Raw genomic sequence first — 27,439 nt, 5'->3', positions numbered from 1 at the left:
CTTTAAATTGTCCTATTTCCTCCCCACATAGAAACCTCTAATTCACTCAGTCTTTGCAGCTGGTTGTTGATGTAGTCAACGCAATTAACTAAGGTGTGATGCCACTCATTCAAAACTATGTACTCTTTTATTTGTCCCTTCAACAAGGATGCATTATGGGCACCTGTGTGCAGACTGTCTCGCAGGTGGATGATGTACAGACTTCGGGCTCTCAGGGAAGGCTGTCTCCTCTAAACAAGACCCCAAAGTTCATGATGGACTCCCACTTGGAGGCCAGTGTTTCATTTTTAAAAGCAATTGTTTAGGAGCACAAGTCATTTTACAGTATATTATTGTTCAGATCCCAACTCTGCTACTCACCCCACTGTGTGATTCAGTTTCCTCAAATATAATATGGGGATAATAATCTCATAGGATTTTTGTGAAGATTCAATGAAATAAAGCGTGTAAAAGCAATCAGGGATCTAACAACTGGTCAATCAACATAAATATTATTGCTGCCATCATATCTAGCACATTTTGTGGGATTTTTAAAGATTTTTCTCATATGTTATTAATTTTGTGCCTGACACAGTATCTCATGTAGCTCTAGAGATTTTAAAATGAGCCTAGGAAGCACATTTTGGCAGCCATACTCAACATTTCTCTACCAAAAAAATTAAAACTATTAAAAATATGAAGTGTTTTAAATCAAAGCTGTCAAATAAATTCCCTGAAAAGATTAACTGAAAACTGAATCACTCAATTTTGAGAACTTTAAGATACTAAATTTTCAGGCAAATATACAAACTTCAGATAAATGTTTTTTCATCTGTTATAGTCACCCATGTCAAATTTCTTCTACTACTAGTGTCATCCCTGTCACCTAAAATACTGCACCAAAGGAGACGTCCTGTGGCTTAATATTGGTGACATTTATTTTTCAGCTTGAGAAGGAAAAACACAAACCTCTAAATTGAAATCTGTGTAGGCCAGTAAATACAGCAGTTGTCTTTTCAAAAGAAGCAGAAAAAGACAATTTTTCAGTACTTGAGACCATAATTATTACTTCGGCTTCTCTTAAAGTTTGATTACTTCTAGGTATAAAAATTATTAAGTTAATAATAGTTTTAATTATTTAGACATTAAATGAATTAAAATTGCTCATGGTCCATATTTATCCTTTATCATTTTTGGGGTTTTTTTTGTATTTTCTCTCTTGGTTATCAAATATTGCTTGATCCAATGTCAGTGAATAAACAAGTGGATTGAAATGTGTCCACCTGTACAGATTTTTTTATTTTAAAGATTTGTTTTTTATTTTTATTTTTTTTACCCAAAGCCCCAGTAGATAGTTGTGTGTCATAGTTGCACATCCTTCTAGTTGCTGTATGTGGGACGCGGCCTCAGCATGGCGGGAGAAGCGGCGCATTGGTGCGCGCCCGGGATCCGAACCGGGGCCACCAGTAGCGGAGCGTGCCGTGCACACACAACCACTAAGCCACGGGGCCGGCCCCCACCTGTACAGATTTGAAAATAAAAAAATTTTAATTTTCACTTAAAATTTTAAAAACCATCAATATTTTTACCTTTGTAACTAATTCAGTGAATAAACTTTGAAGACTACTTAATTCTCTACCATGCTTCCATTTTTGTCCATTTTTAATGAAAAACACATTGAAATCTTTTTCACATTTTGTATCTAGAAAATTTCTGTATTTTTTTTACTACAAATATAAATGAGATCATACAATATTTGTCTTTCTCTGTCTGTCTTATTTCACTTAGTGTAATGCCTCAAGGTCCATCCGTGTTGTCGCAAATGGCAGGCTTCCCTTTTTTATGGCTACATAGTATTCCATTGCATGTATATACCACAACTTCTTTATCCATTCATCTGTCAATAAACACTTAAGTTTTTTCTATGTTTTGGCTGTTGTAAATAACACTGCAATGAACATGGGGGAGCTGATATCTCTTTGGGACAGTGATTTCATTTCCTTCCAATATATACAAGTGAAATTGCTGGATCCTTTGGTGGTTCTATTTTTTAATTTTTTGAGGAACCTCCATACTGTTTTCCATAGTGGCTGTACCAATTATTTATACAATGTTATATGTCAATTATAACTCAGTAAAACTGAAAAAAAAAGTTTCTGTAAAAAGATACCTCAAAATGTAAGGGAACTACAAACATTTAATTGACTTTTAATTGTAAAAATATTCTGTTCAACTTGTTCTCTACAAAGTCTAATAATAATTTTCACATTATTTCATTTTATTTTAAAACTAAACTAATAATTCCACAGATAACTTTCACAGAGATTTTATAGAAAACCTAAAAAGACCACTTAAAAGAAGGACTACCATTATTTATATCATACTTTTTCCTTTCTTCTAGTCTACAGAGTCACCTTTCAATTCTTTATTCCCTAAACAGGAAACAGAGGAGGACTCTGCAAAAGTTAGTCAGAACTTTCAAAGGCACAATACATTCTTCTAAATTACTATTTGGAGGTATCCATACTCTCGTTTTTCCGTTAGCATAGTCAATGAATTCAAAAATATAAAAATGACCCCAAAAATCTCAGGTTTCTTTTATGTGACTCCCTCGCCAATAAATTCTCCTTTTCTTTACTAGGGACTACCCTGCAACTACAAGGAAATCAATATATATACTTTCCCTACCCACACACCTCTCCCTCCCCCTCCCTCTCTCTCTCTTTCCCTCTTATTCTCTCTCTCTGTATCTGTCTCTCTATATATATTTACACACACATATATATGCATATAAACACACTATATATGTATACACACACACACACATATACACACTATACACACACACACACACAGTCTTTTTTTGTGTGTGTGTGAGGAAGATTGGCCCTGAGCTAACATCCGTGCCCGTCTTCCTCTACTTTATATGGGACGCCGCCACAGCATGGCTTGACAAGCAGTGCGTCAGTGCACGCCCGGGATCCGAACCGGCAAGCCCCAGGCCGCCACAGCAGAGTGCGCACACCGGGCCGGCCCCTACACATTCTTTTTTTTCTAACCAATATTCATAACACTTTGGCAGACTAGATATTTTAAAGTTAGGAGACTTTCATAGCGTATCTGCCTGCCACTGAATACTGAGAGTTCACTCCAAACTCTAGATTCCCCTGGAAATTCACTCCAAACAAGTAAACAGGATAAGAAGGGGAATAAAGAGTATTTTTAAAGACCTCTATTAAGAAATGGAGAGAAAATGAGAAAGGAAATCACAAAAAGCAGAGCAGAGGCAAAAGTAACGGAAGGCAGGTCGAGGGTGCTAGAATGTGGAAACTGTGCTCATCCAAGCAATGAAGCGAGAACCCTGGTCTACACCTGCAGGGCTGCCCAGGCAAGCACAATGCCACCAACTGATTCTGCCAGTAGTGGTGAGCATCGTCCACTGGTATTGAACATTCAGAGCCTCCTGCAGGCTCCCTCCCCTCCCCAATATAAGAGGCTCCAACGCTGCCCCAACTGTCCTCTCCCATCTGATGCTCACTGGCTTTCTGTATTTGCACAAGACTGCTTGCTCCCTCAATTTTAGATTATCCATAATGATAATTTGTCTCAATGTACAATGATGAATGTGTCTCAAATTGATTATGATTGGTTTATCTCCCTACAACCAAAAGTGATACATTATTCCTAATATACAATATTGTATTAAATACCAGAACATTCTACTGAAGCTTGGTGAAGAGAATAAGCACTCTTGTGATTAGGGAAGATGACTATAAACCTAATTTAGGACCAATGAAACGGTCTTTCCAATACATAAACAGCATAATTCACGCACAGCACTTAGCATAGTGCCTGGCACACAGACTATTACAGCTTTTCCATTGTTCAAAGTAATATTTCTCATGTATTCTTTGTATTCTCATAATGCTTTTGATATATCTCTGTTAACTTTTCTTTCTGCAATTGTCTGTTTATATGCTATGTCACCAACTAGCTGGTAAACTCCATAAGAGTGGAGAAGAGGAAGTCATCCTTATATCCTCATGGCCTGCAATGTGGTAAATACCATGGAAATGCCTCATAAATGTTTGACAGCCGATTGAAGGAATGAAGGTAGAGTTAAGTTTTGTAAAATTTCACCACTAAACTAAGTAGGATGATGATCAGAGCACTCAACCGCTTATCTGGAAAGCTGGACTTTGATTTTACCTCTACCAATGATTTCATTCCTTGTCTTAGGCAACCCACGTGCAAACAGAGAATAAGACTTACAGAGTTCCTAGGGTTGCTGTGAGGATCACATTAGACAGTAAACATGAGGATGAAGGCCAAGGATTTGTGAATCAGAGTCACTTCCCCCCCACAGATTCAATTGCCTCCGTTGAAAAACGGGAGGTAGTACCAGCTCCAGCACCGTATGAGTCTGAGGAATCCCTAGACCAACAACCCTGAAGAAGTTCTCAGACACATGAAAATAAAAAATCACATCAAATGGAACATGCATTTGTTGAAAGCCAGATTTTTTTCTTCATTTTTACTCTAGGCTTTCTCTAACTTCTTTGCCCAAATTAATTCATTTGCTCCAAAATTACCTCCCAGTGAGATCCCAGGGCCAACGATTGAAGGTTCCTGGGGATCTCCAAACCACTCATTGCTTCCCCCCAGCTGAGAGACACCATCATTGCCTCAGCACCAGCTGTCCCACCCAAGTGTCCTGACCAGGTCAGAGATGGTCCCTGCCCCAGAGCAGGAAGACTCAGCCAGATGCTAAGCACCTCCTTTCCAATCCTGGTGAGCATGCAGTCCTTTACGTAGCCCATCACAGATCTGCAGCCAATCAGAGGAGAGGAGGGGGGAGCCCCTCAGTAGCCACACCAGAGCATGCCCCTGTCTCTCCTGGAGCCAGCCCTGGAAAGACTCTGAGTGGGAACTCTTCCAGGGACTAGGGTGAGGAGGAACCCCCATCACTGCACACTGCCTCTGACCCCACAAGTTTGGCCCCTGCCTCCACTTCTCTGTGCCTGCCTCCAATTCAAGGATCATGATTTCTCATTCACTCAGACACCTCCCCACACCACCACCTAGGTGGGCCCCAACAGAGGTTACTTCTGCCACCCCTAGGATGCCCAGGGCATGTGCTGCCAGTCAGTGACACCATTTCCACCTCCTCCTCACCTTTACTGGAGTTGCCTGATACTCTCACTCCTCATCAAATTGCATTGAATTGGGAGGGTGAAATGTGCTTTCTCTCGCATAAATAAATGCCTACTCTTACCCTCTCCTCTCCTTTGGGAGCATCTGGGGACACAACCAGGACTACATTTTGATCTCTGGCTTCAAGGCTTCCAAAAATCACGCCTCTGGCTCAGCTAAGAGAACACCCCAAGGAGACATCACCGGGTCTTGAGAACTCCTGTGAAAGGTCTGATTCCTCTGCTGCCCATTTCCTGAGACTCAAGAAGAGGAGAAAGTGCCCTGTGTAAGCTGGTGGCCCTGGCACTGTGCTGCAGGCATCAGTCCTGCTCACCAGCACTGTCATAAGAGCTGGAGGCTGAGCTCCTTCCATTCATGCGACACAGAACCATCGGTCCTTTGGATCTGGGGAGGTGCTGGCCCTCCATGTGTGTCTCTGTCGCCCAGGATAGAGGGATGAAGTGGAGTGGGTGAAAGACCTCCACCCTGTCCATACTCCAGCTTTGTAGCAGTCAATCAACATCACCTTTGAGGTATACGTGAGAGAAATATATTTTAAATGCTTTATTCTCTTTTTTAATTAAAAAAAACATATTTGCAAGCAAGCAAATAACAATAAAAACAAAGCAAGACAAAACAAAATTACCTCCCAGTGTCAGGAAAAGATTACCTTCAAAACCATGTTATCTCCCCATAACCATCTTTTGGACCTAGATTCTTTATCACCTTATAATTTTTTCCCAGCCAGAAGCTTGGTTTTCCTAGACCAACAATTCAACACTAACAACAATTTAATCTCTTTTAGAGCATTTAATATATGCCGGGCACTCTGCTAAGTGTTTCAGTACATTATCCAAGTTCACACTTAAAAAGAAAAGCCTTCTGGGGTAGATATCAATAACCCTGTTTTACAGAATATTGTAGTGTCATAATAAATGCTACGTAAGTGTTTATTAAGTGAATGAGGGAAGGAATATAGAGCTAAGTAGAATACTGAGGCATGAAGAGGATGCACAACTGGCCCAAACTCACATGCTAGCTACTAAGAATAAAGCTCAGACACAAACCACTTTCATCCAGTCTCAGAATGCCTCTATGCTGGATTAGACTGCAATGTTGGCCATTCTTGGCATTAACTTTAAAATGGAAGTTCCTCCCATGTCAATATTTTGGAGTGGCTTCTTCCTTTCACCAGGTTCCAGGGCTGCCGATTCTGGTCCAGTTTCTCAAGTGCTTCTCCTTTGTCTACAATGGGAGAGGAATCCTGATCTTCTGGCAAATCATTCTGGACATCTCTGCTATATTTTTTCATCTGCCCTTTCTCCTGATTGAGAACTCTCCTCTAAATTTATTGATTTTAGCTTTCGTTTTTATTGAACTCATACTATTTAGACTGTAGAAAGTAGAATGTGTACCACTAGAGTCCACCATGCTCCCTCACAGCCAGGCTCTGGTTCCTTCCATCATCAGCCTATGTGGAAGAAGAAAGTGAACTGCAGCTGAAATGGGGGGAGGAGGATGGACTCAGAGCACCCATGCCCCAGTTCTGTCTCTGTTGCTCTGAGCTGTCTTCCTGGCATTCAGCTTGCTCACCTGTTATTGAGAAGGCCATGTTTGGTGATTGCAAGGTCCCTTCCAGCCCCTAAATTCTACAAAAACACTGGCTTAAATATGTTTCATAATGATCCAAATAATCATAGTAACCTTTAAAACTACTAAACAATAACTTGTACGTTAGTTGATCTCTGGTGTCAGTACTGACATCGGTGTTCAGACTGCTAATTTAATCACCCTAAAACGTGGTCCCTAACCATCCAATAAATTCAGCATATCGTGTATTTGTCCTCTCCTCCATTTTCTAAGCTCTAGACCTTTAACAGTCTCAGAATTTCCATTACGGGACTTAAGTGAACTCATCCCAGATTAAGACACACCACTAAATTCAACCCTTTGACATTTAGAGTTGAAGATCTAAAGGGAAATGCACTACTTTTAGGTCAGCATGGGGGTATCTGATATCAGAGACATATACTCTACATCAGTTCACTAACTCATTCTGAACGTTGTCGCAACATACCTTCAAATCTGATTTGGGGCCTTGGGTTCAGTAATAATTAAATCATTCTCCTGCTTTGGAAGCTGGCTCATCTATTTCAAAATCAATCAAGGGCAAACAAATCAGAGAGTCTAACAAAGATGGAATAAGAGATGGCAAAGCCTACCTTTTAATGCATCACTGGCTTTAGTATTGAATACAAAATGCTTTTCAAAAAAATTTTTAAAAAAGTACCCTTGATTTGTAAAAATTCTGGTAAGAACACGGAGTTTCTTTCTTGACTGTTAGAAATAAAACTCCCTGGGGGAATCTCTCCTTGTTAAAGTTCACCCTAATGGAAATGTCTTCAAAATATCAAAATGACTTAAAGAGCTAAAGTGACCTCTCCAATAGTTTTTAAAAATTTAACCTAAGTGCTGGGGAGTGTTTAATATCCATGAAATTCTTCTCAAATGTCCCCTTTCCAGTCATCTTGTTACCATCCTTTATTGACCTTATTGTCTACTTCAGAATTTGATGGTTAGGAAGCACTTGGGCCTTCTCAGATAATAGTCTAGAGCTCTAAAAAAAAATTGAGAAGCACTGAGCAAAGGATATATTCTTAAGATGTCAAAGTTTTGCATCAATATAACTGAGAGGGAAATTCTTCTCGGCATTCTTTCAGAATGGGTCTTAGAGGGCCACGGTCTACTTGCTCCATGTTGAGATCAGTAAACAGCGGCTCTCTCTACTTGAACACAAGAGCTGCATCTTGCTGCACTTTGTAACTCTCACAGCACAGCACCTGGCATATAGTAACGCCCAAGAACTATCTGCTGCATGAATAGAATCTTAACATTCAAGCACAAAGGCAGGAAAAAGAACCTAAGACATTTCAGATCAAAACTTCTCTATTAAAACAATCAGAAAATCCAAGGAATGAGAACCCTTGCCTGATTTACAGAAGCACTGAGTAAAAGTTCTTATGATTGTTTTCTAAGTATCATGAACTTACATAATCCTCTCACCTCATGCCTAACAATAGAGATTTATATATATAAGAGATACTTTCCAAAGGAGGATACACGCATTTTGTTTATTCGGGAACACATACCCACTCATTTACAGACTCAGAAACAAAATCCACTACATGCAAACTTCATGCTAAAATCACAGCTGTGCATCCTTATCTTTCTTTCCTCAAAATTTGAGCCCAGCATTTTTGATGGATGTTTTATTTTTCTCTTAAAAAGTAAGTTTTCAATCACTTTTAAATTGTCATAAAATATTTATTTTAAACATTACAGAATGCATGAAAATGAAAGAGACTGGTAAAAAAATGATATATTTATGATAAAAAGTGTTCCTCGGAAATATGAAGTACCAAATAAATGTAAGCTGATAAAGCATTAGATAGACTCTTTTTTTGTTTTTTATAAAATGTAATAAGAAGCTTTTCTCTAAGGTCGCACTGCTTTAATATTGAAAATATTTTCCATACTAAAATATAGAGAGGTTTTGTCGTGCTGTGTGGGTGTGTGCTGTGGGTGTATGTGTGCAGTGTGTTCTAAATTAAGCCACAGTTCAGAGGCAACCTCGGTTCTATCGATCAATAACAACACATAGCTCAAAGGCATCCCTAGAGGAAAAGAGCCAAAGGAACCTTTTTAACTGTCACAAACAGCTTATTACAGAAACAGAGAGAGACAGCAAGAACACACACACTCACACACAAGCACACTAGGCTATGAGCAAGACCCAATATTTTATGGACCAAGTGGATAAGTAACATTGGTTTAGATCCTATTCTAGCATCTGTGGGACACCAAGTAAGGGTACAACTCTCAGCTGCAAAGATGTCAGATCTTCATTCACGGCGTTCCAATTGGATTCTCTTTGAACATATGCCCTTTCAAGTGAAATTAATCAATCTCTTCATCACTCTCACTGCATCTGGAGTCATAATCATTACCCAACTGCTGAGAAAGAAATGAAACCACTAATCGCACAGGGAGTAAAGCTTAGTGTTCAGACCAGGAAAGTTTTTATTAACTTCTAATTTGATAAGTGGTTTTTCATGACTAGCCATACAAGACATGCTATGTGCTGGAAGCTGCACTAGGAAAGCTGCCAGCTAAGTATCCACCAGCATATTACCCACATGTTTAACAACTATAGAACTTATACTTTGTTTAAAGTATTCAATGATTGAATCTTAACATCAACTTACAATATTCAACATGTAACATTCTGGGTAGGAATATCAGAATCCATCTGACTCCAAACTTAACACAAATGCTGGTTAAGTATCAAACACATGAATGCCTAGTTATTCATAATCTTCAAATTTCCCCAGCAGCAATTTTAGGAACTCCACTTACAACTGTAACATAAACCCACTGAAATGCAATGAACAAGATCCTCACCTAGTTGTAACTTTTTAAAACCTCCCATTATTTCAGGGCACTAAATATAGCTGTGCTTCACTGGAAACTATAGGCATGTTCTGTACAAAACTGATTTATGTTAACTGAAATACATTGTCCAATTGCCTCACCTTATAAAATCGGACATTTGTTCCCAGAAGAAAAGTTTCAGTGCCAAAATACAGTTTTAAAATCACATTTAAGAATGCAACAAACATCTTTGCACCATATAATTGAATGATAAGTAGCAGTTACTTGAAACACATAATCATACACAATATAGTAAATATTAAAGCAAAAACAAAACATTGAACTCTCAAGAGGCTAGAATTATACAGCACTAGACATAGACTGCAGGATTGATCTTTAAACAGAGTTTTAAGAAAAAGAAAAACAATACCTCTTTCCCATTCAAACCATACTCTCAACAATAGAAGCTAAAAGACACTGGCCGGGTTCTGCTATGTCTTTATAGTTTATTCATTTAACTAAGGGTATTTTTCTCAACATGGTTCATTGGTACTTTAAAGGATATTTGCTCTATTGATTTGCTTGCTGGAAAAAAGGCTCTTGCCACGATAAGGCACTAGGAGAGGCCTTCTGAACATGAGAGGCAGCAGTCATCATTAAGAGGCTCAGTTCCCCACTGTTACATCTCAAGTGAGTTCTAACACACTACAAGCTTCTGTGAGGCAGGAAGTACTGCAAATAAATTCTACCCCTAAATTTAATATCCAGAAAGTCCAGAAAATTCTACATACCACCCTAGTATCATCAATTTTAAATCAGGGAGTAGCATAAGCACCAAATAATAAACTTAATAACCAGTCATGGCAAGATACAAGAGCTATATAAAAAATCAGTTGTATTTCTTTGTACTAACAGTGAACAATCTTAAAATGAAATTGAGAACAACTCCATTCAAAACGAATAAAATACTTATGAATAAATAACAAAAGAAGTACAAGGCTTATACACTGAAAATTAAAAAAAAATATTACTGGGGGAAATAAAAGAAACGGAGAGACATTCCATGTTTATGGAATGGAAGACTCAATACTGTTAAGATGGCAATTCTTTCTAAGTTGAACTACAGATTTGGAATAATCCCTATCAAAATTCCAGTGGGCTTTTATGTGGGAATCGACAAACTGAGCCTAAAATGGAAATGGAAATGCAAAAGACTCAGAGTAGCAAAAGCAATTTTTAAAAAGAACAAAGTTGGAGGAATTTTACTTACCAATTTCAAAACTTATTACAAAGTTATCAAGATAAGCTACTGTTAACACGACAGTGTGGTACTGGCATAAGAACAGACATATAGATCAATGGAATAGAGCTCAAAGTTCAGAAATAAATGCTTATATTTATGGCCAATTGATTTTTACAAAGATGCCAAGGCAATTCAATGAGGAAAGTATAGTCTTCTTAACAAATGATGCCGGCACAATTAAACATGCACATGCAAAATATGAACTCAGACCCCTACTCACACCATACAAACAAGCAATTCAAAATGTATCACAGGCCTACATATAAGAGCTAAAACTATAAAAATTTTAGAAGAAAATATGTGAGAAAATCTTTGAGAACTTGAATAAAGCAAAGATTTCTTAGCTATGGGACCAAAACTTTATGGGACCAAATTTAATCATAAATTAAAAAATGAATAAATTGGACTTCAAAATTCAAAACTTATGTACTTCAAAAACACCATTAAACACTGAAAAGGCAAGCCATGGACTGGAAGAAAATATTTGCAAACTTCATATCCAATAAAGGACTTGTATCCAGAACATAAAAAGAACTTTGAAACTCAATAACAAGAAGATAAACCACCCAATTTAAAAATGCAAAAAGGTTTTAAATAGACATTTCACCAAAGAAAATACACAAATGGCCAATAAATACATGAAAAGACCTCATTAGTCATTAATACAATGCAAATCAAACCCATAATGAGATACCATTTCACACCCACTACAATGAATTTAACCAAAAATATAGACAATAACAAATGTTAGCAAGAATATGGAAAAATAGGAATCCTCATATATTACTAGTAGGAATGTAAAAGGTATGCCCACTTCGGAAAATAGTTTGCAGTTTCTTAAAAAGTTAAGCATGTAGTACAGTGACAGAAGGCAACCAGACCTTTGGTGGTGAATCCCATATAGTCTAACAGAATTCAAAATATAATGATGCACACCTGAAATTTATATAATGTTATACACCATTGTGACCTCAATAAACAATAAAGTAGATACTGCATACCAGTCAAAAAAAGACAAAGTTAAGCATCTACTTGCTATACGACCCAGCAATTCCACTTCCAGGAAAAATGAAAACATATGCCACACCAAGACTTGCATACATACATTCATACCAACATTATCCATAGTAGCCAAAAAAGTGGAAACAATCCAAATGCCCATCTACTTGTGAATGTATTTAAAAAATGTTATATCCATACAACAGAATATTATACTGTTCAGCAATATAAAGGAATGAAATATTAATATATGCTATAATATGAATGAAGTTCAAAAACATTATGCTAAGTAAAAGAAGACAGTCACGAAAGACCACATCTTGTATGATTCCATTTATATGAATATCCAGAAAAGGCAAACCTATAGAGACAGAAATTACATCAGTGGTTGCTTAGGGCCGGGGGCAGGAATGGGGATTAATTGCAAATAGTTAGATTGTGGTGATGGTTGCATAACTTGGCAAAATGTAGTAAAATAATTGAAATATACTTTTTAAAAGGGTAAATTTTTGGTATATAAATTATACTTCAATAAAGTTATTGAAAAAATAATTAATCTTTCATGCTAACAATTGCTAGTATTGTAACAGCATAGAATGCTGTAAAGGAAGCCTCCATTCGGTATAAAGCATTTGTTTACCTGGATCATCAACCACCAAAATGATAACCAATTAACATGAAATCTGAAGAAATATAAAAGGTGGTAATTTTTTTGGTTCATGAGCTTCTCTATGGATAATGGCAACATCATAAGCAGTTCTAAGTTCAATGTTTCAAAAAAGGAAAAGCAAAGACCTTTGCATGATGAAAATTCAAGTAGTGAAAGGGCACTGGGCTAGTCTTGTTCCATCACATAGTATCTACGCTATTCAAACTCAGCTTCTTCCTTACACTGCCTACAACATATCAGGCTGTTATGAGGACCACGTAAGATAAATAAAAGAGAAGGTAACATAATTTAATAATTTTTTCACCTTATTGCCAAATATAAAGGTGTTGCTTGCATCCTTGCTTTTTTCATTTCAAGTCTGAAGATGGAAGAAGTCAATCCTATGGACCCATCTAAGTTCAAGCCCAGGTTTGGTCAAACAGGCCTCACATTCTTGGCTCTTAAGAAAGCTTCAAGACTGCATTCTGCCTGGTAATTGTATTTGATAGAATGCCATATCTCTTGCTTTGAAAACAATAAGATAGAGTTTTATGAATGAAAATGATAGGGGACAATATTTATTGGAGGTCCAATATTTGAAATAGCTAAGGCACAAGACGAATGTCACTAGAAATAAGCAATAAAATGGAAATTTTAAAAATACTTATTTTAGAAGATAAACCTTCAAGTGAAGAAAAAGAATATCAAATGACTCTTGAGAGAAATAATATTCATTATACTTGTATGTCTAAATATCAAAACTAAATTGTGTTCTACATTTCAGAAGTTTGGAGGGACAGGAAATAATCTCTTACAGTAGCATCCATTTAATAGCAATTAAAAAGTAGCATTAATTGAGTACTTAATATGACTTTGATCACATAATATTTATTTTAAGGAATAAAAAATGTACTTTGAGTATGTACGATAGAAACTGAGCTATGTTTTACATAGATTTTTCTCATTTATTCCCATTTTACTGATGAGAAAGCAAAGGCATAAAGTTGAGGTCACATACAGCTTGGCTTAGCACCCAGACAGGCTGACTTTGGTGTCTGTGCTCTGAACCACTCCATCACCCTGCCTATTATGTAGTGTCAGCATCTGTATTGTTCATGATTCTCTATAAATATGCTAAGTAATTAAGCCTCAAAATGGTTTTCTAAAACAGATTTAAAATGAAGCCACTCCTTTTCAACACAGTGTGTATACTTAGCAACAAAAATCTTCAAGCAGCTGCATTCAATTAAAAAATTATTAACCCTGAGGAAAAATCCACAAAACAACATATCCATATGTTTTTCTTACCATTTCTTATGTTACTTTAGCAGTGAAGTGTAGCTATGAATGAAATCCACCACTGGTGATAAAACTACTTATTTCCACAATAGCTTATTATTTTCCTCTTTTGGGGGGAAAATGATCAATGTAAGGGGGTAATAATATCACAGATTCCCTACATGAACCACAGTTTGGTTACCATAGTAACTCTAAAGAAGAAAAGAAACAAACAGGTAAGATGGTTAATTCATATTTATATATTTGCTATGAAAATAAGATTTAACAGTACATAGTATTAAGGAGAGTAGTAAATATGAGTGGTGTCAAATATACACCTTTTGAATTATTTCTCTGAGAAATATCTGATTTCTCAGATATTATCTGTGGCACAAATATCTGTAGCACAAATTTCATCTGTGGCTGTAAAGTGTGGAGAATTTTGTTGATATATAAAAATAATTGCGTGAATTGAGTAAATCTATAATCAACTTGCAAGAAGGTAAGCTTTTTTTTTCTTACTTGCTTCCAAAGAAGATTGACTATACTTTATGGTACCTAAGATCATGACCATGACGATGTTTATAAAATAAGCTTTAAAGGTTGCCTTATGAATTCATAATACTGTCTTTTAGTCTTTAATTCATGTTTCAATCTCACTTTGATAGGTCTGACTCGTTTTCATCTTGACTTTTGTATTTCTTTGCATGAATCCTATATTTTCCTAGTTAAGAATAATTCAAACTTATGTTAAATATTAAAATTCTACCATGGAAGAAAAAGTTGAAGGGAGATATTTCTAGGTGGCCACAAAGGAACTTCTCCATTGATAACCTGACCTCCAGGGAGGTCATTCCCATATCAATCACCAGTCCAATAGCTCAGTCTGACCCCAATCATACAGAGACAATGAACATTTAAATTAAATTTTTAAAATCTTGCATGGCTGCCCAATCACAAACTACATTTCTCAAATTCCCTTGTGGCTAGGAGTGACCATGTGACTACATTCTCACCAGTCGGATGTGACCAGAAGTGATGGATCTTGGCAAATTTAAAACATATATCTGCAAATTCTTTGCCACTCCTCCCAGCAAAAGATGAAATCTAGGGGCTCGCCCCGTGTCCTAGTGACTAAGTTCAGCGCACTCCACTTTGGCGGCCCAGGTTCATTTCTCGGTGCAAACTTATACCACTCGTTGGCAGCCATGCTGTGGCAGCAACTCACATGCAAAATAGAGGAAGACTGGCACAGATGTTAGCTCAGGGCGAATCTTCCTCAACAAAAAAAATAAGATGAAATCTAAGCTCCCTCCTTAGAGACTCTCTTGCAACCAGTAGAATGTGGCAGAAATGATTGTGCATGGCTCCTAGGCTAGGTTAGAAAAAGCCATGCAACTCCTGCATGTTTCTCTATGGAAGCTTGCTCTGAGAGTCTTCAGTTATCATGTAAGAATTCTGCTCACCCTGAGGCCTCCATATGGAGAGACCATGTAGACAGACCACAAAGAGAGAGAGAGAGACACCTGAAGAGTCCCTGAAGAGCTAGGCTCTTCCAGCCTTAGCTGTTTGAATCCTCTCAGTCCAGGTGCCAGATATGGGAGTGAAGAAGCCTTCCAGATGACCCAGCCTCTACCACCATCCCACTGCAATGGCATAAGAGACCCCAAATGAAATTATCTAGCTAGGCCCAGTCACCCCCAGATGCGTGAACCAAATTTATGATTGTTATTGTTTGAAGTCACTTTCAGAGTTGGCTGTTACACAACAGAGAGTTGGAACATGTATGGAACTTCTATGTCACTTGTTTGAAATCCTCTGTTTTAGACTTCAGCTCTGTGTCCTTTTCATCAACTAGAACATGGAAATGCCTGAGATCCAACTTTGACAGGCAGAGAAGGATGATGTCCTTCTAAAGGATGGAAGAAAACTATGTGGCTGACTGACCACGTTGAGCAGAACCACTGATTAAACTGGACCACTGACTATGAGACCTTCACATGAGAAAGATAGAAGCTGCTATTGTTTTTAAGCCACTGCACTTGGGAACATCTTTGTTATAGCAGCTGAGCCTTCACCTTAAATAATACCCTTAATAAGCCCCACAGAAAAGAGCTTTAGGCACTGATGGATATATATTTTTGAGGAATTCATCCTCCAATAAAAAAGCCAGCTCACCTCTCAGAAAAGCCTGACAATGAAGCCCAACAGCTGAGTCAGGTACACAGAATGCCCAATCGGTTTTTAGTGGCTCACTCTTAATAATGAGAAGCACTATAGACAGCCAATAATCAATAGACATTAGAAGAATACTCATATCAGAGGCCAGGATCAAATAAGTAAATGAATAAAAGAGAAAAAGAGATTTAGAGGAAGCATAAATGGGGCAGAGAATAAAAGGAAAAAAGTTAAATTATTATTAACATCCTCTAAATGAACAGACAATACGCCTGTGAAACAAGATGCAATTTTTTAAAAAATCATAGAATAAGTAGAGATCTTAGAAATTTAAAATGTCATAGCTGAAATAAAAATATTCAAAGGAAGAGTTGAAAGATAAAGTAGAATAAAAATTTTAGAAATTAGAATAAAAATATAAACAAAATAGGAGAAATATCTAAAAATTGAAGATCAGTTAGAGAAGTGAAACATCTGTCTAAGGAGCTTCAGAAGGAACAGAGACAACAGCAGGGGGAAATCATATAAAACATAAATCTCTGAAATGTACGGCATGACCATATTGATTGAAATATCCTCCTAATGTCCAGCAAAATATAGTAGAAAGGACTCCCTCCAAAGTATATAATCATGAAATTTCAGAACTTCATGGATAAAAGGAAGATTCCAGAAAGATGAAAACAAACAAGCAGGTAACATACAAAGAGATGAGATCAGAATGACAAAACTTCTTAGCAACAACACTGGAGGCTGGAATACAGTGGAGCAAAACCTTCAAAATTTTAAAGAAAAAATGCTTCTTAACCTTGAACTCCACACCTAAGCTATCAGTCAAGTATATGACAAGCACAGAGACCCTTTCAGACATGAAAAATTAGTTCCAATATGCCCTATTTTAGCAGTTCTAGAAAATAAAGCAATAAAAGTAAGGAAGAGAAATACAGAAGAGGGAACAAGGGATTCAAGATGAGAAAATGAAGGGATGCTCCAAAGATGACAACTGTGCAGCAGCCCAATTCAGCTGGGAGGATAAAGGGCTCTAGAAAGATGTCCCAAAGAAAAAATAGGTTAGAGTGTTTGAAACAGTACCTGAATGTTTCAAAAAATCAACAATGGACGGGACATATCAAGTGGAGCATTGGGGGAAAGCAGCAGTAGACTTAAAGAAGGCGAAGCAAAAGAAAAGATGAGGCAATTTTTATTTCTGTGCGAAACAAAAAGCTGGAAAGAAAGGATGCAGAAGCATAGTACACCGCTTGGCTCAGCAGAGAACAATATCTATGCAGACAGAAATAATCATATAAGCACTGCTCATTGATTTCAATATTTTGATATAACAATTTTGAAGGGAGGTAGTAAGGTGGGAAAGGGGCAGGAAAATGAGATAAATCCTCGACTCACGTAACAGAAAATCAGTAGGAAATATCCAATACATATAAGTCAAGAAATATCAGTAATGAGGATATTACTTGGAAATATGGAGGTGAACATCAGAATAAAGAGCAAAGAGTTGAAACTGGCTGCCTCTGTGGAAACGAACTGGGAGACGACAAGCAACTGTAACATCTCATCATAAGAACTGCAGTAATAATTATATTTCTAACTATGTGCACCTGTTATTTTTATAAGAAATGCATTCAACATCTTTTTCAGAGATGATCAGAAATGGTACTAGAACCAAGCAACATGAAAATATGGATCATTTATTCCCACATTTACTGATTTATAAGTTGACTTTAGCTTTCATTCATTTATATCCTCTCCTCAATATATATATCAAGTTCCAGAATAACAGGGATCACACTTTTTATTTCTTCAGTCTCCTCACTTCTCAATCCTCCTAAATACACACACACACACACGCACACATGCACATATGCACACACACATACGCAGGTACACACCTCCCCCAAAAGGCAGTGCCCCTCATTCTACAAGCACTTAATGTGCGGGGGATATTTTATGCAACACATTTATATTCTAGGTACTTGGAATGTATCAGTGAATAAAATCAGCAAATTCCTGTCTTTGGGGAGCCTACATTATGGGACTATTTAGGGGAAAAAAAATCAGAGAAATTTATTTTATATTATTTACGTAATATAGACTTTTTTTGACTTGTTGCGGGCATTATAAAATTACTATTTGCGGTCTCTAAGGAAAAATAATTAGAATTTTTAGCAGTGAACGCCATGCCATATATATCTATACTTTCTGATGTCACAGAAATAACATCACTGAGAGTTTATTATACACATGCCTCTAAGATGAATTAATATCCATAGAAGTAATTAAAATTATTTCAATTTAATCAAATTCCCAAAAGAAATATTTCAGGGACTTTTAGCATATATTCAAAAAATTAGTTTTTGCCTAAGAACATTTTATTTTCTCTAAGATTCCTAAACTTCAAATATATATATGTAATTTTTCCTTAAAGTATTTTCAACATGGAAAACAATATTATTTAAGCTATAATTAAATATTAATCTATGTAATATCCTTTTTTATTATACAATGTCATTGTCATAGTCTCTTTTTTTCCTTCCAAAAAGATTAATTCCAATTTACCTACTTAGTTCTTAGAACACAGGTCATTATTCTCACCCTTTTTAATCACTGGAAAGTACTAAAATTAAAACTTTCCAAGAGTCTGTCATATAGAAAGTTTTAGACCTAAAAAGTCAATGAAATTACTTATGACCATTTATTAATAAAGTATATATAGCTGTCAAACTGATCTCCCCTTTTCTGTGTGTCTGAGGAGGAAACGTATGTAAAAATGGTATAACATAAAAGCAAGAATAAATATTTCAAACATCAAATTATTATATAATGATAAAAATAATAACTAACATTGAGGAGCCACTATACTCTAGGTATTTCAATATATTGTTTTACTTAATTTTCAAACAGTTGTGTGAAGTATTTATTAACCTCATTTTCGGATGAATAAATAGGGCTCAGAGAGTTTAAATAACTCTCTCCTCTTTAGATACTTAGGATTTGAATGTGGGTCTGCTCTTTCTAGTATACTTGAGTGATCTCTTAGCATGATGACAAGGCTATTAAAAGAACCTCTCACAAAAAGACAAATAAGGATCTTTTTTCTTTAAGACATTATTATTGACAGCAAAATTTGTTTTCCAGTCGTTTTATAAACTCACTTGCAAAATGTAATTTGGAGTGATGAAAATGTTCTGGAACTAGATAGTGGTGATGTTTTCACTACACTGTGAATATACTAAATGTCACTGAATTGTATGCTTTAAAATGGTTAAAATGGTAAAGTTTATGTTATGTGTTATCTTACCACAATAATTTTTTTAAATGTCATTTGGCCCAAAGGAAGTACATTAGAAACTTACCCTCTACATATACAGGAACACAAATTTCAAGGCCACCTCTTCATTTCTAAGGCTACACATTTAAATTCCACCTCTTTGCTAGTGACTTGCAAATTTCTCTCTCCAGCAGAGACCTTTCTCCTGAATTGAGACCCACGTATCCAACTTCCTGGTCAACATCTCCACATGAATTTTCAACAGGCTCAAAATTTTAACACGTCCAATACCAGCTTCCTAACATTGCCTCCACATCAGCAACTTTCCAGTCAGCCCATATTAAATGACGGCAACTCCACTCCTGTAGTTGCTCAGAGCAAAGCCTCAGCACCACAAGGCAAGAGCCTTGTATCTCTTTCTCTCCCTGCCCACCTCCCATCAGTAAATCAAGATGGCTTTACCTTAAATCAGGGTTTCTCAATCTGGGCACAATTTGGGACATTTGGGGCCTGATAAGTCTTTGTTGTGGGGGGCTGTCCTGTACATTTTAGAACGCTTAGCAGCATCCCTGGCTGCTACTCACAAATGTCAGTAGCACGCCCCAGTTGTGACAACCAGAAATATCTCCAGACATTACGAAATGTCCCCTGTGGGGCAAAATTACCCATGGTTGAAAACCATGGCCTTAATTATATTCAAAATTCAACCCCTTCTCACCACCTCACTGCCATGACCTTGGTTCAAGCTATTGCCTTCACTCCATTTATTTCTGCAGTAGCCTCCTAACCAGTCTCCTGCTTCCACCGTTCTCAACTGGCCACCCACAATGATCCGATTAAAATCTCATTAAAAAGAAAGTCAGATCACTTCACTACTCTCTCAAAACTCCCCAGTGTCTTTCTATCTCAGCCAGAGAAACCCAAAATAGTTTTTTGACCTATGAGGACATACCAGTACCTCTCTGACCTGATCTCCAATTACTGTCCCCCATGTTAATTCTGTTCCAGCAGGCTGGCCTCCTCTCTGGTCCTCGAACAGGACACACATGCTCCTGCCTCAGGGCCTTTTGCCCTTGTTCTTCCTCCATCTAGAATATTCTTCACCTCAATATCCCCGTGCCTGGCTCCCTCACTTCCTTCAGATCTTTACTCAAATTCACTTCCTCAGCAAGGCATCCTATAGCCCACCTACTTAAAATTTCAGTCTCTCAACTATCATTGCATATCCCTCTTCCTTGCCTTATCTTTCCTCCTGAGCACTTATCGTCTGACATACTCTCTATTTAATTTCTTGATCATGTTTATTACCCTGTTCATGAGGACCGTGCACTTGTCTGTTTTATTCTCAATTTATCTCACATGCTTGTAACAGTGCTTGGCACGTAGCAAGGACTAGACAAGTATTAGTGGAATGAATGAACCTCTTAGAACCAATGCCGAGGAATCTCTTAAGAGACCACTAGTTACTGTGGCTACAGACCATGATCTGTTCATCTCCACAAACCACGCAGACATGAATAGTTATATATCTACTTAAAACAACAAGCAACATCACTCCTTATCTGATACTCTGGCTGACATGATCCTTCTTTCTTGGCATGGATGACAGATTGCCTGACACTAAATATAGATCAGAGGATCTCATCACAATGACGACAGGCCTTCAACAGCCTTGCCAGATCAGTGACCCCATAGTCTACAGCTCACCAGACTCTCCCTGAGCAGAGAAATACTTAGCAACATAATATATCACTCACTTTGTATTCATCAATCCATTGTTTTTCCAAAGCCAGGACTCATAAATGCCTCTAATTTGGATGAGGTTGACGAACATCTAACCTATGGACTCAGGGGAAAAACAATAGACACCAGCAAGGTGTAGGCACTTAAGTGGTTGACACTACAATCTAAACCCAGAGAATGGTTTCTAGGTTTCTAAAACACAGTATATTTATCTGAATCTCCACGTAAATCTGTTCAAATTCCAGATTACATTGCACCTGAGGTGTTGGATCTGATAACATACTCCAAAAATGAAGCTAATTTCAACTGCAATATATTTTTTTAAAATCCAAATGAAATATAATAAACTCATACATAAGTAGGTAACATATCCTAAGACGTTGAGGCTGTCTTTGAAAGTGATGACCCAGAACTGCTCTAAGGCACATGACTCCTCAAACTGATTTATTGCTTACCTTTAAAATAATGTTGCATTCATGTCAGCATTATTTACAGTAGCAAAAAACTAAAAAGCACTGAAATGCCAAGCAACAGGAGAAGAAAAGATAAAGCAACAAGGCATTGATTAAATAAATTATTGAATAAAAATACTATACAACTATTAAAAGATGAAATTGATCCATGTGCACTAATATGTAATGTTCATCAAGACACTGTTATGCAATAAAAGCATGATTCCGATTGTATGAAATAAAGTGTGTGTATATATGTACACATATGTATGTACGAATTTGATATTTTCAGATCTACATTCTCCACTCTGCTTCTTGCCCAGGAGGCTGGTCTGCATGGAAACATCAATGAGCTCCCTTGCCTTGTGGCTTCTGATTGGATTCAGACAATGGGAGCCCTGGCAGGGATGTGGGGACAAAGGCTGTTCAGTCTCCTGGCCTCCTTCCTCCTTTTCACTGCTGGTTGGTTACATCCCTCTCAAGGCCACAGCATCTGTCAGACATCCTCTCCATAAAGTTTTCTCTCCAGATTCCAGAAACCACTTCCTTTATTTGCCCCTGCAGACCCAGAAGTCATAAAGCGTGATACTAGCTCGGGAGACTCCACAATTCCTTGTAGCTGTTCTTAAACCTTGTTCACACTTTCCCACTTTTGTAAATAGTTCTTTTATTAAACTCTTCTCAATTACGTCCCCTGTGTATACCATTTATTTTTTTGGCAGAACCCTAATTATTAATAATAGTAATATTTTGTGTGTGTGTGTGTGTTTGTGTGATTTATATACACAAGTATGCATAGAGTGCACATACATGTGTAAGGACAATTTCTGAAGATTACATTAGAGATTGGAGAACGGATTACATGGGCTAGACTTTTGCTTTTAATTTTGTATCTTTTAAATTTTTTCTGCTTCTAAAATGTCTTGTCATATACAAGTAAATAAATTTGTAACTTAGAAGTGAAACCAAATGGGAAAAATATATAATATTACCCTTTCTAGGGCACATTAAGGAGGGAAGAAGTAATGAAAACCAGGGAAAATGAGAATGATGACATAGATGCTCATTTTGAACAATGCAAAGTGTCTGATAAGAAGAATTTTCACTCTGAAACTTAAGTTAGACAGTTATCAAAGTATTCATCCACTGTGGAGTAGGTCTGTGCCATCTTGTTCCAATGACCTGCTTTTAAAAAAGCAGACATTTTAAAAATTTGCTCATTTTAACAAAAATCTCATTCGTGTTTCAGATTTGCTACTTTCCATTTTAATTGCACTTTTTTGAGAACTTTAGACAGGCGTACAATCATATAAATGTGCTTATTTAGATTTGAAAAAATGTTTAGCCTTTTGTGATTGAAACAAAATAGCGCAATTCACAGAAATGCAATATTAAATTTTAGAACTATTTTCAAAGCTCCCTAAAACTACTGTGAGGTAAAAAATGCAAATCACTAATGTGGTATTAGAACCCACAATTAAATTAATTTATTGGGGCTTTAATGCAATTAAATTTCCTCCAGACTGCATCTCTAATGGTGCTGGGTTTTTTACTTAATATTTTTTAAAGCATAAATCACTTTCATTTTTGCAATGTCATGTAAATATAACAAATATCACTTTTATATATATTTCCATGATGACACAATACGTTTGCAGTCTATTTAATTTACAGATGATGAGACTAAAATGAAAACTCTTCAAGGACCATAGATCTTCTACAGCATCACATTTTCCAATTCCAAGATACTAAGTGTTTAAGTTTTCTGTATTTGCAAGAATGGACTCTTGAAACACTAATAAATATTTTAAATGATCTGATTGTGAAACTTTAAGAAAATTAAAATCTAGAGCAAAGAAAAACATCAGTGATACAAAGAGCCAAGATGTTTGGGGTTCATAATTTCAGTTAATAAAGTATTAGCCTTTGAAATTAAATTTAACAGATCTTTTCCACAGCCAAATTAAGGAAATGTTTAGAGAAGAACATAAGTTATACACCAGCCTTGAAATCTCAATTCAACTTACTCATATACTTATTTACAAGGTAGCTAAGGATCTCAAAACACATTAAGGCAACTTTATAGTCACAACTAATGAGCCGAGTTGTTAGGATAATTTTTCATGCTCCCAAAATTAGACATACAAGATCCATGCTAAAAACATTCAATAACAAATAGCTAACTAGTTCATACTCCAAAAGACAGAGACATACAGAACTGGTCCAAAGCATTTTTAGCTGGATATTAGCTAAATTCAGGTGTCATTTTTGCTACAAACGTGCTGTACAGTGGTGACACATTTGACAAAGGAGAAGCAGATGTAACTATGGAAATCATAACTTTAATTGACAACAACATGAAAATTCAGAAGGATGACAAGCATCACGGATGGAGACGACAATTATGCAGGATAAAAATCAAATGTAAGTTTTATTATAAAGAAGAAGAGTCTATTTTTCCTCTCTGAATATTTCCCACTACTCCACAAATACGAAGAAAAAGAATGGAAAGAATATTCTTCTCATTAATGAAAATGAGACAAAGGAACAGCCAGGACATTCCTACCTGGTTTCCAGATGAACTGATTATCCTTTTTGCCTTCTAAATGAGCTGCATGGGACAGCAAGAGAGAAAGTAATGGAAATAGCTTCTTCATGCTCCTCCATACCCAGCGAGTGACAGCTAGATTACCCTTTGAAAACATTCTTCAGATTTTCAGTCTCTTGACTTGCCTATTCCTAAAAGAAAAAAGAAAATCAAATAAGTTTCTTCTGTACAGAAATTACGAAAACTCACTTTGACTGCTAGAACCTTTATCATGGTGGCATTACAAATATTCCATTACCATAAAGAGAGTACATATAATATTAACATTTTAAGGTCAGCAGTTAATTAGCCACGTTTTCAATCCTTACCCATTGAAGGTATTATCAATTCTAAGTACTCCACAATCCCCCAATCAGTTAACTTTTGTTTTTAAGAGCAGGATTGGCAGATACTTGGTATAGTCCCTCCTTCTACTCAGCCAAACTCCTTGAGGAGTTCATGATTTGGGAGAAAGATATGCATGGACAGAAAAGCCCAAAATAGGGCGAGGAATGCTCTAAGGGTAGTTTTATGACAGAGAGATGGAAAGACGGTAGTATTTTGAAAGTGAGAACTAGTTCTTCTGTGGTGAGAAAAAAGAGAAGGAAATCTCATACAAAGTAATATTTGAGAAGAGCCTTAGGGAAGCAAGGGCTTGAAAGAGCCAGGCAGGGCATTTCAGGCTGAGGGAACTAGATGCTGAAACGCATTTTGTGTTTGTGGTCTGGTGAGTGGACCCATGGCTGCTGTGAAGGACACAAAGGGAAGGAAGGAAGGGATGGAGATGAGATTTAGAACATAGGTTGGGGAGCAAATTATAAAGAGCCTTGAAGGTCATATGAGAGACTTTGGCTTCATTCTGTAAATAATAACAATAGGAATCATAGGTGAGCAAATGACTTTTAAATAACTGACAACAGTATGCATAAGGATTACTGGTGGATGATGCCAGAGAAATTGAGGCCAGTTAGGAAACTGGTGAAATAGTCCAGGCAAGTATTGATAAATGAATCAATGATCAGGTGAGATTTGAAAGGTAATGCAGAGGCTGGATTTAAAGGATTTGGTTAACATTAGATAGGATGTATGAGAGAGAAGATAAAAAAGACAGCAAGACTGCAAACAGATGACTGAACTGATGGGAGCCCTTTACCAAAGAGGAGAAATGAGAAGAGGGACAGGTTTGAAAAGGAAGACAAAAAGAATTTCCTTTAGAGAACATCAAGTCTGATGTGCCTACAGGATGTCCAGGTAGTTTCCCAAAAGATAACATGAAAATTCTACCTGGAGTAAAGGAGAGCTAAGATAACTTGCTACAATACATTTATTAGGAAAATATATTAAGAGACAAATGTAGAAGGGACAAAAGGATTAAACAGTAAAATGATATCAAGAGTAGAAGTTATTGCCCCTAAATATTTACCCACAAAATTGCTAAGAGTGGGGAGCAAATCTGACTGTGAGCTTCCTAGTGACCAAAAAAAAGAGGTCGCTACTATAGCCCTCATGTATGTTGGAGAAAGTTATATAATATCTTTTTTTTTATATTGTTTTAAGGGAAGCCATTGCCCTGCTTCCAAGCACTGATGCAATTTACCCCGAGAGTTCTCATAAATACAGATGATGTGCTGAGCAATGTGCTGAACACATCATTTCATCAAATAAAACCGACATCGGCAAGCTGTGTACAGTGGAGACTCGTGGCCCTCCTAGAACACTCCAAGGTATAGCGGCAAAGTACAAATCATTAAAAATGATTCCACAAGGAGTCAAGCAATGAAGTTCAAGTACACAGCTCTCTGACGGCCTGCCTGGATCCAGAGATGAAGAGAATACATGGACAAACAACCAAAAGCTTTTCTTCAAATTTCTGTATTTCATACCAATATTGAGAAGTGTAAAAGTAGAATGCTCCAGCTGAACTAAAATAGGGCTCTCCTGCTTGACTGTTTGTCCCCAAGAGTAGCCTGTTAGACTATTTCATGGCATCCTTGAGGCATTACTGGGCACAATACAAAAACCTATGGCCTAGAAAACTGAACTGGCCACATTTCCTTGTAGCAAACATCTCAGAGTATGATTTACCATGACTGTGCTTTTGCTAAAGGTTGGGCAACATGGATATTAAATTATAGTTTATTCTAAGGTCATTGCTAGCTCATATGAATCAAAAAAAGGTAGCCCCTCCTCAAGTAAAAGTATTTTTAAGTTAGTATATTGTTATGCAACCTGAATTGTTCTGGCTATGAGATGTTTTCCAGACCCAAACCCACATTCTTTAAAAAGCTGTACAGCAACAAATGGTTTGGAAATTGTATCATGATATTTTAAAGTCTGCCTAAGTCTTTTGTCTCAATGGGTAGTCACTCCACTTCTGCTGAAAGGTGGACTGAATTCAGGCCATTATTTTCCTCAGAAACCAACAGAGAAATTTCTCCAGGCGCGCACACACACACGACAAATGGGTGATTAATCCTTCATAATATAGATTTGATACAAAGACTTTAGTCTGAACATTTTTCAGAAGACACGATTGCCAATAATTTCATTGAGACAGCTGAAAACAATCTAAACATTGCCCCCATAAAACATAAATATAACTTTCTAGTGAATCCTACAAAGCAAATTAATTGAAAAATATACTCCCAGGAAAGCCTTGAACTGGTCTTCTGTACAATGTGATTTAAGTCATTGCAATGTTAGAGAATTGTTGATAAAAATAATGATTTGTGTTTTAGGATAGTTGATCCTAAGTTGTTGTTGTTGTTGTTATTATTATTATTATTAACAATAAACTAATTAGCTAGCAGGACCAGCTCTCTACTGAGGCCACTCCTTCTATAAAAGGAAATCACCAGGATATAGACGACTTTGTCCATTCTCATTAGTGGGAGACATACATCCAGGATATCTAAAAACACATTCAAGCCATTAAAATGTAAACTAAAGAGAAGGAGGACCAAAAGCATATTTGCTACACTCTAAATGGCTACAGGTGGGAACCAAAAAGAGATTTAAAAGAATTAAGAGTTCCAGTGAGACTGGAATGATTAGTCAAGAGTTCATATAGAAATATTTCAATTCTGCATCAATCTTTGGATTTTAATTGCAAAAAAACACTAATAATACCCATTAAAATTACCTGAACACAGGCGGCTCTGAGCCATGGTCTCCTCTTAGGCTTCCTCACCAGTCCAGAGCCGTGTACTGACTCTGCAAAGGGACTCAAGCTCCTTAAGGTTCTTTTTTTTTTTTTTTTTTTGTGAGGAAGATCAGCCCTGAGCTAACATCCATGCTAATCCTCCTCTTTTTGCTGAGGAAGACCAGCTCTGAGCTAACATCTATTGCCAATCCTCCTCCTTTT

The 27,439-nt window shown here is 36.9% G+C and overlaps 1 protein-coding gene across 1 annotated transcript in view; it reads right to left on the bottom strand.

Annotated features, from left to right (window-relative positions):
• THSD7B (thrombospondin type 1 domain containing 7B) overlaps positions 1-27,439 on the bottom strand; it is an 808,984-nt gene that overhangs the window by 673,031 nt on the left and 108,514 nt on the right. Inside the window, exon 2 of the mRNA XM_087435109.1 lies at positions 24,055-24,227. Coding sequence (XP_087291235.1) covers positions 24,055-24,193 — 139 coding nt within the window. The 5' untranslated portion in view covers positions 24,194-24,227. The remainder of the gene's footprint in view (positions 1-24,054; positions 24,228-27,439) is intronic.

The sequence above is a fragment of the Ceratotherium simum genome, chromosome 9 (genome assembly GCF_057802395.1).
Source record: "Ceratotherium simum simum isolate JZ-2026a chromosome 9, ASM5780239v1, whole genome shotgun sequence".
Classification (NCBI taxonomy): Eukaryota; Metazoa; Chordata; class Mammalia; order Perissodactyla; family Rhinocerotidae; genus Ceratotherium; species Ceratotherium simum.
The sequence above is the reverse complement of the archived record's forward strand: the minus strand, read 5'-3'. Positions and strand labels throughout refer to the sequence as shown.